This window comes from Ictidomys tridecemlineatus, chromosome 3 (genome assembly GCF_052094955.1).
Source record: "Ictidomys tridecemlineatus isolate mIctTri1 chromosome 3, mIctTri1.hap1, whole genome shotgun sequence".
Classification (NCBI taxonomy): domain Eukaryota; kingdom Metazoa; phylum Chordata; class Mammalia; order Rodentia; family Sciuridae; genus Ictidomys; species Ictidomys tridecemlineatus.
This window is the reverse complement of record NC_135479.1, coordinates 34,916,631-34,929,452: the sequence shown is the minus strand read 5'-3', so window position 1 is coordinate 34,929,452 and position 12,822 is coordinate 34,916,631. Positions and strand designations below refer to the sequence as shown.

At 34.9% G+C, this 12,822-nt stretch overlaps 1 protein-coding gene across 1 annotated transcript in view; it reads left to right on the top strand.

Moving 5' to 3' along the window:
• Ppm1d (protein phosphatase, Mg2+/Mn2+ dependent 1D) overlaps positions 1–12,434 on the top strand; it is a 43,657-nt gene extending 31,223 nt beyond the window's left edge. Inside the window, exons 5-6 of the mRNA XM_005321541.4 lie at positions 4,305–4,547; positions 10,970–12,434. Coding sequence (XP_005321598.2) covers positions 4,305–4,547; positions 10,970–11,527 — 801 coding nt within the window. The 3' untranslated portion in view covers positions 11,528–12,434. The remainder of the gene's footprint in view (positions 1–4,304; positions 4,548–10,969) is intronic.
• Positions 12,435–12,822: the final 388 nt, after the last annotated feature.

The window sequence follows — 12,822 nt, the reverse complement described above, 5'->3', positions numbered from 1 at the left end:
AATGGATTGTAGATTTGTGGCATGGGTGGTGTTAGGGGTTGAATCCAGGGCCTTACACATGCTAGGCAGTGCTATACCACTGGGCATACTCCTCAGTTTTTGTTGGTTTGTTTTGAGATAGCATCTGGCCAAGTTGCCCAAGCTGACCTCTTTGAACTTGGGATCCTTCTACCTTAGCCTCCAGAGTAACTGGGATTAAAGGAATGTGCTTCTGTGCCTGTCTAGATTTAGAAATCTTTTTTGTTTTTGTTTTTGTTTTTGTAATTCAGAACTCTTTAATGATCTCAGAGATACTTGCATGACATGACAAAGACAAAAGCCAGTTTTGTAGTCTGCCAAATAGTTTCCAGAATGAGTATTACAGGAAACATCCATATGACAGTAATTACAAGTCTATAAGAACTGGGAAAAAGAGAAAGACAGGAAACTCGGGGAGACTGTATTTCTGGAAGAGAGTGATATTTGAACAAGTCTTAATAATGGGGTGAATTTTCCAGGTAATAGAACAAGGGAGAAGAAAGAAGCTTACCATGCAAAGAAAATACCATGTATAAAGCCAGAAATAAGAGGTGAATATGATACAGGTTTCAGGTTTCACAAGTAGCTTGGTGTGCCTTGGAAGCAAAAGGAGATGAGGCAAAAAGGTTTGGGTTGGTCTGTTATGGACTTAAATGTTTATAGTCAGGCAGTAGAGAGTTATTGGAAAGCTGATTTTAGATACTTTGCTCATTAAACACTTGAAACTAAAATAGAGGGTAAACAATAATGGATGTGAACCTGTTACTTATGAAGCACAGGAAGAATATCTAGCTTAATAATACAATCAAACAGGTACAAGTTTGGCATTGAAAGAGAATGGGTGGTAGTAATGATTAGTGAAGGATCCCTAAGAGAAGGTAAATAGTTATATAATCAGATATCCAGCTCTCTTTATATTCTTTTCTTGTTGCTAATGTAATGAAACTTTTATTAATGGGTATATTAGACTTCCTTTTAGGGGCTAATATTATATTCCAAATAGGAAAACTTGCAAATTTAATCTAAGGCAACAATGTTAAAAAAAAAAAAGAAGAAGAAAGAAAACAGAAGAAATTCATGAGTGATAGAATTGTGATGGAATTTGGGCTTATAAGAAGGAAAAAGTGATAACATCCAACTTTCTGACCCTGGTAGAGGTATTTTTAAGAAGCAGCACATTATTTTACTTGAGAGGAAGTGTATATTTCATATGTAGATGTATTGACTTGGAGGTACCTATGGTTCATCTAGATAGATAGTATCAGTAGGCAGTTACTCAAATATTTGAGAGTGAAGCCTGGAAATAATTAGTGAGTTCAGAAGATCATTGACACTATATGAGATCACTTAGCAAGACTGTAAAGTTGAAAAGGACAAAATATAAGGGGATCTAAATCTGCAGAATTATAGTGAGCTGACGAAAAAATGTAGGTATGGTAGTGAAAATAGCCTAATGTGAATTTATTTTTTCACTAATAATGTGGGAAGAGAAACAGGCATGCTGAAACAGTGAGTCCTAAGCTAGTGTCTGGAAAGTGATATGCTTTGGGTAATGTAATAGATTCATGTAGTAGAGGTTAATTAATGCTGCCTTTCCTCAATTATGAGGTGCATATTTTTTCACCTTTTGAAATTAGGATAGCATGCATAAGGCCCTGGGTTCGATCGTCATCACCACATAAAAATAAAAAATAAAAATATTGGGGCTGGGGATGTGTCTCAAGCGGTAGCGCGCTCGGACTGGCATGTGTGCGGCCCGGGTTCGATCCTCAGCACCACATACAAACAAAGATAAAAAATAAATATTAAATTCTCTCTCTTAAAAAAATAAAATAAAGAAATTAGGATGCTTTTGATCTCAGTGATCCAGTCAGAAAGCCATATAAAAAGAACATCTGGGACTGCAGCTGTAACTAAGTGGTAGAGCACTTGCCTAGCATGTGTGAGGCACTGGGTTTGTTCTCAGCACTGCATGTAAATAAATAAAGGTCCATCAATAACCAAAAAAATATTTAAAAAGTAAAAAAGAGCAGCTTCTTAAAAGAACATCAGGGTAAAGTCTCCAAATAGGAGAATGAAAATAGTAAAGAACAGAAATTAATGATCTAGAGATTCACAAAATTGGGTAGGGGGAGATTGTTCTTTTAAAAAGACAAATGAGGTATGATTGATATTCTTAGAACAAGCAAAAATGCACAAACAGTTTGAGTGGACATAATTCCACTTATAAATATCTCTAGCCAAGTGTGATGGCACATGCCTGTTAATCTCAGCTACTCTAGAGACCGAGGCAGGAGGATCACAAATTCAAGGCTAGCCTCGGCAACTTAGCAAGATCCTGTTTAAAAATAGAAGTAAAAAGGACTGGGGATGTAGCTCAGGGTAAAGCACCTCTGGCTTCAATTCCCAGTACCAAAAAAGAAAAAAAAAAAAAAGATTAAAAAGAAAACCCCACAATTCTAAAACAACTTTATGCAAATAAATTTGAAAAAAGAAGAAAAAATCATTTTCTAAAAAAGGGCAAATTAACTCGTGAAGGAGTTTTTATTAAAGTTTTAATGTATGCATCAGTTGTAACCATGAAATCAATTTCATTGGTTTTAAAATGTATCTACCAAAACAGACACTATACAAGTGGCAACAAGCACTTGTAGCATTAGATAAATTCCTGTAATGTAAACAGTTTCAGAAAATATAAGACTGAGAAGACTTTTCAAGCTGTAATTTTATTAGTACCTGTATTTTATAACACTAGTAAATCTTGATTATAAACTGGACAAAGAAGGTATAAGAAAGAGGGGAAAAGGTAGTGGTAAAAAAATATGTATATGAAAAAGTCAGACGTCTTGGGAATGTAAAAAGATGGATGGCTGTGTGTGTGTGTGTGTGTGTGTGTGTGTGTGTGTGTGTGTGTATGTATATGTGTCTTTTCCAGTGGTGGTGATCCAGCTCAGGGCCTTTCACAAGTGCTGTACCCTGAGCTACACCTCATCTCCAATATTAAAATTTTAAACAAAGTAGCTAAGTGGAGTTATTTGCCATGTGCGTGTGTTGTAGGAATGCATCCAAGATGAATAATCCCAAATGAAGATGATTTCCTTTTTTCCCAAGGAAAAGATGAAGAAAATTCAGCTCTTTATCCTATTTGAATATATAAACTTCAGAGATAGAAGACATCCAGATGAATTACTGTACTTTGCATACAGTTAATTATAAATGAATTTATATAGTGCTAGTAGTGCTCTAATAAATTTATATCATATATAATGTGCATCATAGTATGTTATAGTGCATTAATAGTTTTGTATTTATATTAATTTTTTTATCACCTAAAACAATATACTAATTTTTAAAGTTTCCACATAACAATTTAAGACATTTAACACTATTTTTGGAAAACATTTTCATTTGTATTCTTTGAAACTTAGAAGAAAAAAATTTTTTTTTTCTTTTGGTGCTTGGTATCGAACCCAGGGCCTGGTGCATGTTAAATACATGTTGTATAATTGAGCTACATCCCTAGAACTTTTAGTAATTGTTTTAGTTTGTTTGTTGTTTGCAATAATAGGGCTTAAACCCAGGGTTATATGCAAGCTAGCTGCTTGCTCTATCACTGAGCCATGTCTCCAGCTGAAAATTTAGCAAGTTTTGAATTCATACATGGTGTTCTTTTATTTCAGGGCATATTTATTTATATAACATGAGATTCTTTTCTTTTTGTTGGCATTTATTTTCTATGTATACTGGAACTAATTTTAATACTTTTTTCCTTTTAGGAATGACACTGACCTTTTATATATCTATATTTAGAGAGAGAGCTGTTTATATTTCCTTATCAATTTTCTTTAATAATTTGTATGTTAGGTCATCATTTTTTATTTGTAGGAGCTCTTCTAAAGAAATTAGGTCTTTGTTATTTTTTTTTTAAATTTAGAAATACTACTTCTAGGGGGCTGGGGATGTGGCTCAAGCGGTAGCGTGCTCGCCTGGCATGCGTGCGGCCCGGGTTCGATCCCCAGCACCACATACCAACAAATATGTTGTGTTCGCCGAGAACTAAAAAATAAATATTAAAAATTCACTCTCTCTCTCTCTCCTCTCTCACTCTCTCTTAAAAAAAAAAAAAAGAAATACTACTTCTAAATAGCTACGGGAATTATGGATAATGTTTGAAAATTTGGGAGCTTTATTTACTTAGGTCACATTGAATACCCATTTTTTAATTTGATACATATTTAGTGGCAACTAAATGTGAGTTAATTTTTTTTTTTTTTTTTTAAATACAGGGTGAGCCTGGACAATCTTGTGCCAAAATGCTTGTGAATCGGGCACTAGGCCGCTGGAGGCAGCGTATGCTTCGGGCAGATAACACCAGTGCCATAGTAATCTGCATCTCTCCAGGAGTGGACAATCAGGGACACTTCACCAATGAAGATGAGCTCTATCTGAACCTGACTGATAGCCCTTCTTATAATAGTCAGGAAACCTGTGTTATGACTCCTTCTCCATGTTCTACACCACCAGTCAAGGTATAGTTCTGTAATCTTAAGGTTCTGTTTTAATAGAATTCCTTTGGTTAGTGTTGCCTACAAATATATTTTAGATTATTGATAAAATGGAATTTTGAGCTAAATTCAAGATGATGGATCTTTGTTATGTAATTTGTTGTCAGAGAGCTAGCTTCACATCAGTACTAATCTGAATGTCAGCTGGGTGTATACCACTTACTAGAAAACTGTTTGGTTCCCTGAAGAATATTAGTGTTTGAAATTTATTGATCCCCTTCTGATCCTGTGAACATTTGTAAAGCTTTAGGAAGTTTTGAAGCATTCTGATCTATAATATTCATTTGAACCCAATAACTCAGAAATGGTATTGATATCAGTATTATATATATCCCATTTATTGATAATATGACTGAGAGATTAAACAGTCTGGATAAGGTCATACAGAATCAAAATTGAACTGGATCTTAGAATTGCAGAACTTAGAACTGGATGTCTGTTAACATGAGTAAGATACATATTATTGTTTCTTAACCCTGTTAATATTGAATAAGTTTAATATATGCTGAGAAACAAATTTACCTTATCTAATTCCCCTTGTCTAATTTAATGAGACCTCAAATACTTGGTTGTGTTTTCATCCTGTTTTTTCCTACCAAAAATTAGTAATATTGATAATTGCTTTAATATAAAACAAGGCTAATCTTGTTTTCTGAGAATATATTTTGAGTGGCCTCACCATTAAAATGGGAAATACAAAAGAATTTTATATTGTATATTCAGGCAATTTTTTATTATTACTGTTTAACTTTTTTCTAACATGGAAATGGCAAAAATATATATAACAAAGTGGAATATTTTCATTTAGAAATTAACAAGCTGGGTGTGTAGCTCAGTGGTAGAATGATTACCTAGCATGCTGGAAGGCCCTGGGTTTGAACCCCCAGCACTACAAAAAAAATTGACTATTTTATAGTAATATTCCTATAGAAATTCCTTGTCAAAGCTTTCTTTCCTTTGAAACTTGTTTACTTGCCTATTTCTCTCCCCCACCCTGTGGTACTAGGGATTGAACCCAGGAGTGCGCTACCATTTGAGCTATGTGTCCAGCTCTTTTTATTTTTTATCTTGAGACAGGGTCACACTACGTTGCTGAGGCTGGCCTCGAACTTGTAATCCTCCTGCCCCAGCCTCCCAAGTTGCTGGGATTACAGGTGTGCACCATATGGCTGCCTATTTGCCTTTTTCTGAATATTGTATGTATTCACTACTTTTTTGTTCCCCAATTTACTTGAATAGCTGATCTTTAGTTAGAATAGAGAAGGAAACATTATGGTTATGCATTGGTAAGGGAGCAAGAGTATTGTGATTGGAATAAATACTCAATGTTGAACTCAAATAAAAATTATTGTAGTCTGTTGATTGGCATTAGAAAAATTGTACATAAAATGTTTAAGAACTATTTCTTAGGCCAGGCACATAGCTATAATCCTAACTACTTAGGTGGCTGAGGCAAGAGGACAATTTTGAGGCCAGCCTCGACAACCTAGCAAGATTTGTCTCAAAATAAAATTTAGGGGCTGGGGTTGTAGCTCAGTGGTAAAGTGCTTGCTAGCATATGTGAGGCACTGGGTTCTATCCTCAGCACCACATTAAAAAACACAAATAAAATAAATCTTAAATTCTTATAAAGATAAAATTTATTTTAAAAGGGGGGGGCGATTATTGTTCAGATGTAGAGTACATACATAGCATGTGCAAGGCTCTTGGTTCAATCCTCAGTACTGATAAAAAAAAAAAATTAGACTGAGGCAAGAGGATCTTTTGAGCCTAGAAGTTTGATAAACCTGGTGGGTTTGTGAAATCCTGTCTCCAGAAAGAAAGAAACAAACCTCAATTCTGAGATATAATCACCTAATAATTATACCAAAGTTAAAGTAAGGAGAGTTGCTGTTGGTTTTGGTAAGCACTGAGCTACAGTTCTAGCCCTTATTTTTATTTTATTTTAAATTTTGATACAGGTTATCCTTAAATTGGCAGACTGACATTTTGCCTGTGGTCTTCCTGCCTCAGCTTCCACTCCTTAAGTAGCTGGGATTACAGGCATGTGGCAGCAGGCCTGGCTGATAAGGAGATTTTTACATGTACTAATTATGTACAGGGATGGTTGGTTGTTAACCTAGTACCCCTTTCCAAATATGGGGAAATATTTAGATCAATTCAGAATAATTAGAATTTGATTGTACTAACAAATAGTGGAAGCAAATCTGCCTTATTTATTTATTTTATTTGGTTACCTTAATTGACTTAAAGGGAAGTATTCACTACATCTCTAATTTATTTCATTGTTGCAGTATCCTATGTCTAATAACATCTAGATAAATGTTATGACAATTGGGTTAAGATTTATTCACATTTCACTGAATGTATCACAAGTTCAAGGACAGCAACTTAGCAAGATTCTGTCTCTAAATAAAAATAAATAAATTAAAAGAACTGGGAGGATAGAGCTCAGTGGTATAGCACCCCTGGCTTCAATCCAGTACTCTACCACCAAATGTACATGCACCAAAAAAAAAAAAAAAAAAAAAAAGTTCATATTTAGACTATGTATGTCAGGTTACTGTACAGACATGTCAATTTTAGTTGGGTTCTGGTGTGTGTTATTTGTTATTTGTTTTGGAGTAGATACAGTGAAAATACCTTGGTTTAAGGGTATTTTCACATTTCTTCATTCTTTCTGTAGGGAAGAACTAAATGTAATTGTTTTTATAAAAGAGCTATAGGAAGGAAGGATGAGGAAAAAGAGACAGTTTCAGAAAAAAGAATTTACCTTAAGTTGTGCCTTAGGCATAATTTGTAATTAGTTGTTTAATACTGGCTTATAACATAGATGGGAGGAGATACCTGAGTCAGTGAAGCTTTTAAGGTATGTTTTTAAAGAGTAATCTTTCAATATATAATAAGTATTTTATCGCTTCTCGGCCTTTTGGCTAAGATCAAGTATAATAAGTATTTTATGAATATAACAAGAAAGATTAACAACACAAATTAATCTTGGATGAGTCTAAGAAACCTAAGCAGTTGCTTGTGCTAACAGATGTGATGTATTCACAGAGTGCCAATAAAAGGAGAAGGAAAAGGAAAAGTTCAAGGAGGAAGTGGGACAAGAAAACCTAGTCCACTTGTACTGTCAGAATAATAATCTGTGAATTTAAAAAAGACACAGCAGGAATAATTACTATAAATTCTATGAACTATGAAATTGTTCCTTTTTTAAAAAATAAAGGAATTCAGTCTGTGTCTAACCTTGTTATCCATACTGCAGCAATATGTGGTATCCTATAAATAGCTTGATTAGTCCTTGTTTTTGTTCCTAAATAGTGACAAGTGATTATTTAGCAGTAGGAAGACTTCTGCTACAGAACTTATTCACTGCTGGTCTTGTTGTATACTTGTTTCTATATTAGAGCTGCATGATTCTTTGTCAGTGATTTTTTAAAAAAATATATCTTTCTAGTTATACATGGTCACAATGTCCTTATTTTGTTTATATATTTTTATGTGGTGCTGAGGATTGAACCCAGGGTCTCACACGTGCGAGGCAAGTGCATTACCGCTGAGCCATAACCTGAGCCCCTGTCAGTGATTTTTTTTTATGATTTATTTTTCTGTGATCAGTCAGAATATGCTTGTTACCAGTTTAAATAATTGAATCAATTAAGGGATGAATGCACACAAAAATCTCATTGATATTATTGAAAACCATGTGTCAGTATTAAAGAACAGATAGTTGTTTTTTTTTTTCCCCCAATACTAGATTCTTGAATTAAGATTGATGCCCATTACTTGAGAGGGCAAAGCAGGGAGAGCACATGTTTGAGACCTGCTTAGACCACATAGAGAGACCTGCCTCTTAAAAAACAACAAAAAGATTGCTGCTTTCCATTCACTGTTAAAGCAGGCAAGAATAACCAGACTTATTTAATAAGCCACACAATGTATAATAAATGAATGAATCAGTGACTTCAGAAAGAAAGCATATTCTATTTATTCATTTATTGGTACTGGGAATTGAACTAGGGGCACTTAACCACTGAGCCACATCCCCAGTCTTTTTTATTTTGAGAGACAGGGTCTTGCTAAATTACCCAGTCTATTTTTGAATGTGGTATCCTCCTGCCTGAGCCTCCCAAGTTGATAGAATTAGAAGCATGTATCACCACTAGGCCCAACAAGAGCGTGTGTGTGTGTGTGTGTGTGTGTGTGTGTGTGTGTGTGTGTGTGTGTGTTTTGCGTACTGGAGATTGAACTCAGGGGCACTTGATGACTGAGTCACATCCCCAGCCCTATTTTGTATTTTATTTAGAGACAGGGTCTCACTGAGTTGCTTAGCATCCTCACGGTTCTGAGTCTGGCTTTGATCCTCCTGTCTCAGCCTCCCAAGCCGCTGGGATTACAGATGTGCAATAAAAAAAGAGGAGCAATGTATTTGGGGCAGTACTAGATTCTACCCCCTCCCCACTAATGTTCACTTCTATGGTTACGTTGAGATATTTAAGTCTACAAGATTCTGTATGCTTTGGCTTCCCATTTGTTTCAATTCTAGATACATTAAAGGAAACTTTCTTACTATAAGTATGTATTTATACAGAACTTTTTAGAAAGGTGTTTACTGACATGGGATTTTATATCAGAGTAAGATATCATTAAATCATTTACTACTCTACATATATTAATCATATGTTAATATTTTATGAATGTAGTTGAGAATTCACTTGGGAAATTTTACACATTTTGGAGAGAATTATATTTGCATTTTGATTCTTTTTTGTTCTTTTTAGTTATACATGACAGTAGAATGTATTTTGACCACATCACAGATACATAGATTATCACTTCCCATTTTTGTGGTTGAACATGATGTATTCATTTATGAACATAGGAAAGTTATGTCTGATTCATTCTACTGTCTTTCCCTGCATTTTGATACTTGCCTTGAAAAAATACTAAGACAATGGTTTTATAAAATATTATTACTTTGGAAGAATTGTTTGAATTAGTTGGGCATTGGGGGTGCACTCCTGTAAGCACAGGTACTCGGGAGGCTGAGGAAGAAAGATTACAAGTTTGAGGCCAGCTTGGGCAACTTAGGAACATCCTGTCTCAAAATAAAAAATAGAAGGACTGGTGATGTAGGCTAGTGGTACAGTGCCCCTGGGTTCAATCCCCAGTATTCAAAAAAAGAAAAAAAGTTTTCAAAATGTTTAGGTAGGCATTTGTTTGGGTTATCATAAAATTAGGATGCTGTTAATAGCTTCTTGAAGCAATTTTTTTTTTTTTTAGAGAGAGTGAGAGAGGAGAGAGAGAGAGAGAATTTTTAATATTTATTTATTTATTTTTTTTAGTTCTCGGCGGACACAACATCTTTGTTGGTATGTGGTGCTGAGGATCAAACCTGGGCCGCATGCATTCCAGGCGAGCGCGCTACCGCTTGAGCCACATCCCTAGCCCTTGAAGCAATTTTTTTTTAGAGAGAGAGAGAATTTTTTAATATTCATTTTTTAGTTTTCAGCGGACACAACATCTTTATTTGTATGTGGTGCTGAGGATCAAACCCAGCGCCGCGCGCATGCCAGGCAAGCACACTGCCGCTTGAGCCACATCCCCAGCCCATTGAAGCAATTTTTTTAAACATTTATTTTTTAGTTGTAGTTGGACACGATACTATTTATATATATATATTGCTGAGGATTGAACCCAGGGCCTCGCATGTGCTAGGTGGGCGCTCTACCTCTGAGCCACAACCCAGCCCTTGAAGCAATTTTTTGATGATCCCTATGGAAAAATACAAGGCTTTGTGTAAAACAATTAGATTTATGGGGCTGGGGATGTAGCTCAGTGGTAGAGAGCTTGTCTAACATGGAGGAGGCCCTGGGTTTTATCCCAGTGCTGCACAACACACATTTTAGAGTTGTTTCTTTAGTGTTTAGTTGTTGCTACGTATAAAATTAAAATGTACATAGATTATGATACTTTTATCTTCATGTTTGGATACAGAGTGAAGGTGCTATAAATGTGTGCCTATAGTTAATTTTAGGGTCTGTTTTGAAATCGTATTCCTTAAAGTATCTTATTTTTAGTTACTCACTAATAGACAGGAAATACTAATGATGAGATGAATTTTAACCCACTCCAATAGATTACTTATTTCATCTGTTACCCCATAGACAGGATTGAGTGTCATTGTTACCTTTATATTGCTTTCCACTCACCTAGGTTACCCTCATAGAGCCTTGTAACACAGTTCAGTGACGATATAATAAGTGATTGAATGCATATCGTATTTTTGCCTTCTTAATCACTTCGTAAGGAGCCTAATATGTGTTGTGGATTTATTGAGTTCTAGGATAAATTATTTCTTGTTTTACCTTCTTGTTTTTCAGTCTCTGGAAGAGGATCAATGGCCAAGGCTGAACTCCAAGGACCATATACCTGCCCTTGTTCGTAGTAATGCCTTCTCAGAGAATTTTTTAGAGGTCCCAGCTGAGATAGCTCGAGGGAGCGTCCAGGCTGTAGTTATACCCTCAAAAGATCCAGAGCCACTTGAAGAAAATTGCACTAAAGCCCTGACTTTAAGGATACACGATTCTTTGAATAATACCCTGTCAGTTGGCCTTATGCCTACAAATTCAACAAATGCCATCTTGGACCAAAAAAACTTAAAGATGTCAACTCCTGGTCAAATGAAAGCTCAAGAAGTTGAAAGAACCCCTCCAGCGAACTTTAAAAGGACATTAGAAGAATCCAACTCTGGCCCCCTTATGAAGAAACATAGACGAAATGGCTTAAGCCGAAGTAGTGGTGCTCAACCTGGAAGCCTCCCCACAACCTCACAGCGGAAGAACTCTGTCAAACTCACTATGCGACGTAGACTTAGGGGCCACCGAAAAATTGGAAATCCTTTACTACATCAGCACAGGAAAACTGTTTGTGTTTGCTGAAAAGTATCTGGGAATTGAGGTTTTTCCAATATGATATAAGAGGACTTTTTAGATTTGGCACCGAAGTTGAACTTTTTTAAGGGGACAAAATAAAAAGAGTATACAGTTTGACTTTTTGGAATTTAACAATTTTACCCTGGCCTTGTATTTGCTTGTATTATAAATGTGAATTTTGTAGATGTTAGGTTATAAGTTGCTGTACAATGTGTGTAAATTTGTATCCTTCACACAAACTCAGTCTCTTATTCTGATACACAGTAATTGTGACAACAGGGCTAAATGTTTTAAAAAAATCAAAAGAATCTATTAGATTTTAGAAATACATTTAAACTTTTTAAAATGCTTATTAAAAATTTGTACAAGCCACTTGTGATGAAAACAACACAACTTTTTAAAGTAAATTATTAAGCAGACTGGAAGAATGATGTATTTTCATAGTGACCTGTGTTCCACTTAATGTTTCCTAGAGACTACTTGTGTTTTAAAAAGTATTTTTTATTTCTAATTTCATAATTCAGAACTAAATTTTTCATAGAAGTGTTGAGCCATGCTAAAAGTAGCTGGATGTTAGTTTCCTTGTCCTAATTAAAACACTATGCAGTATATTTTACTTCATTAGCATTTTTCTAAAACATTAACCATCAGATATACTCACTGAATCTTGGTGTGTATTTGCCTAAAACAATGCCCTTCTCAGTCTTCCCAGACCAGTGGCATTATTAGTTCTTTAAATAGTTATCCCCTTTCTAGTGTTTGCTTAAATATGTGAAGTTTTTCTTGCTATTTCAATAACAGATGGTGCTGCTAATTTCCAACATTTCTTAAATTATTTTGTATCGTACAGTTTTCATTGATTATATGAGTATGTTTGTTCATCTAATAAATCAGTGAGCTGTTCTTCATGTAACTGGATTTTTGTTGGTGGTTTGTTTTAATGGTATATATTAATAGTCTATTGTGCTATGATAATGCATTAGAGTAATGACTTAAATATGTGTAATATTCATTTTTAAACTGAATTTTAAATTTTAATATAGAATGCATAGAAACAAATTATCCAAAAAGAATATGATTAAATTATGATTTATGAATATTTGGTGGAATATGTATCAATTAACCATGAATAAAACAGGGTCTGGAGATGTAATACAGTGGTAGAGTGTTTGCCTAGCACATTTAAGGCCCTGGGTTCCAGTATCTATACCACCAGAAAAACAAACAAACTCAAAAAACCCACCCCCCACTATTTATACTTTGGTAGTAGAGCAGGGAAAAGGGACAATACTAAAGCACCA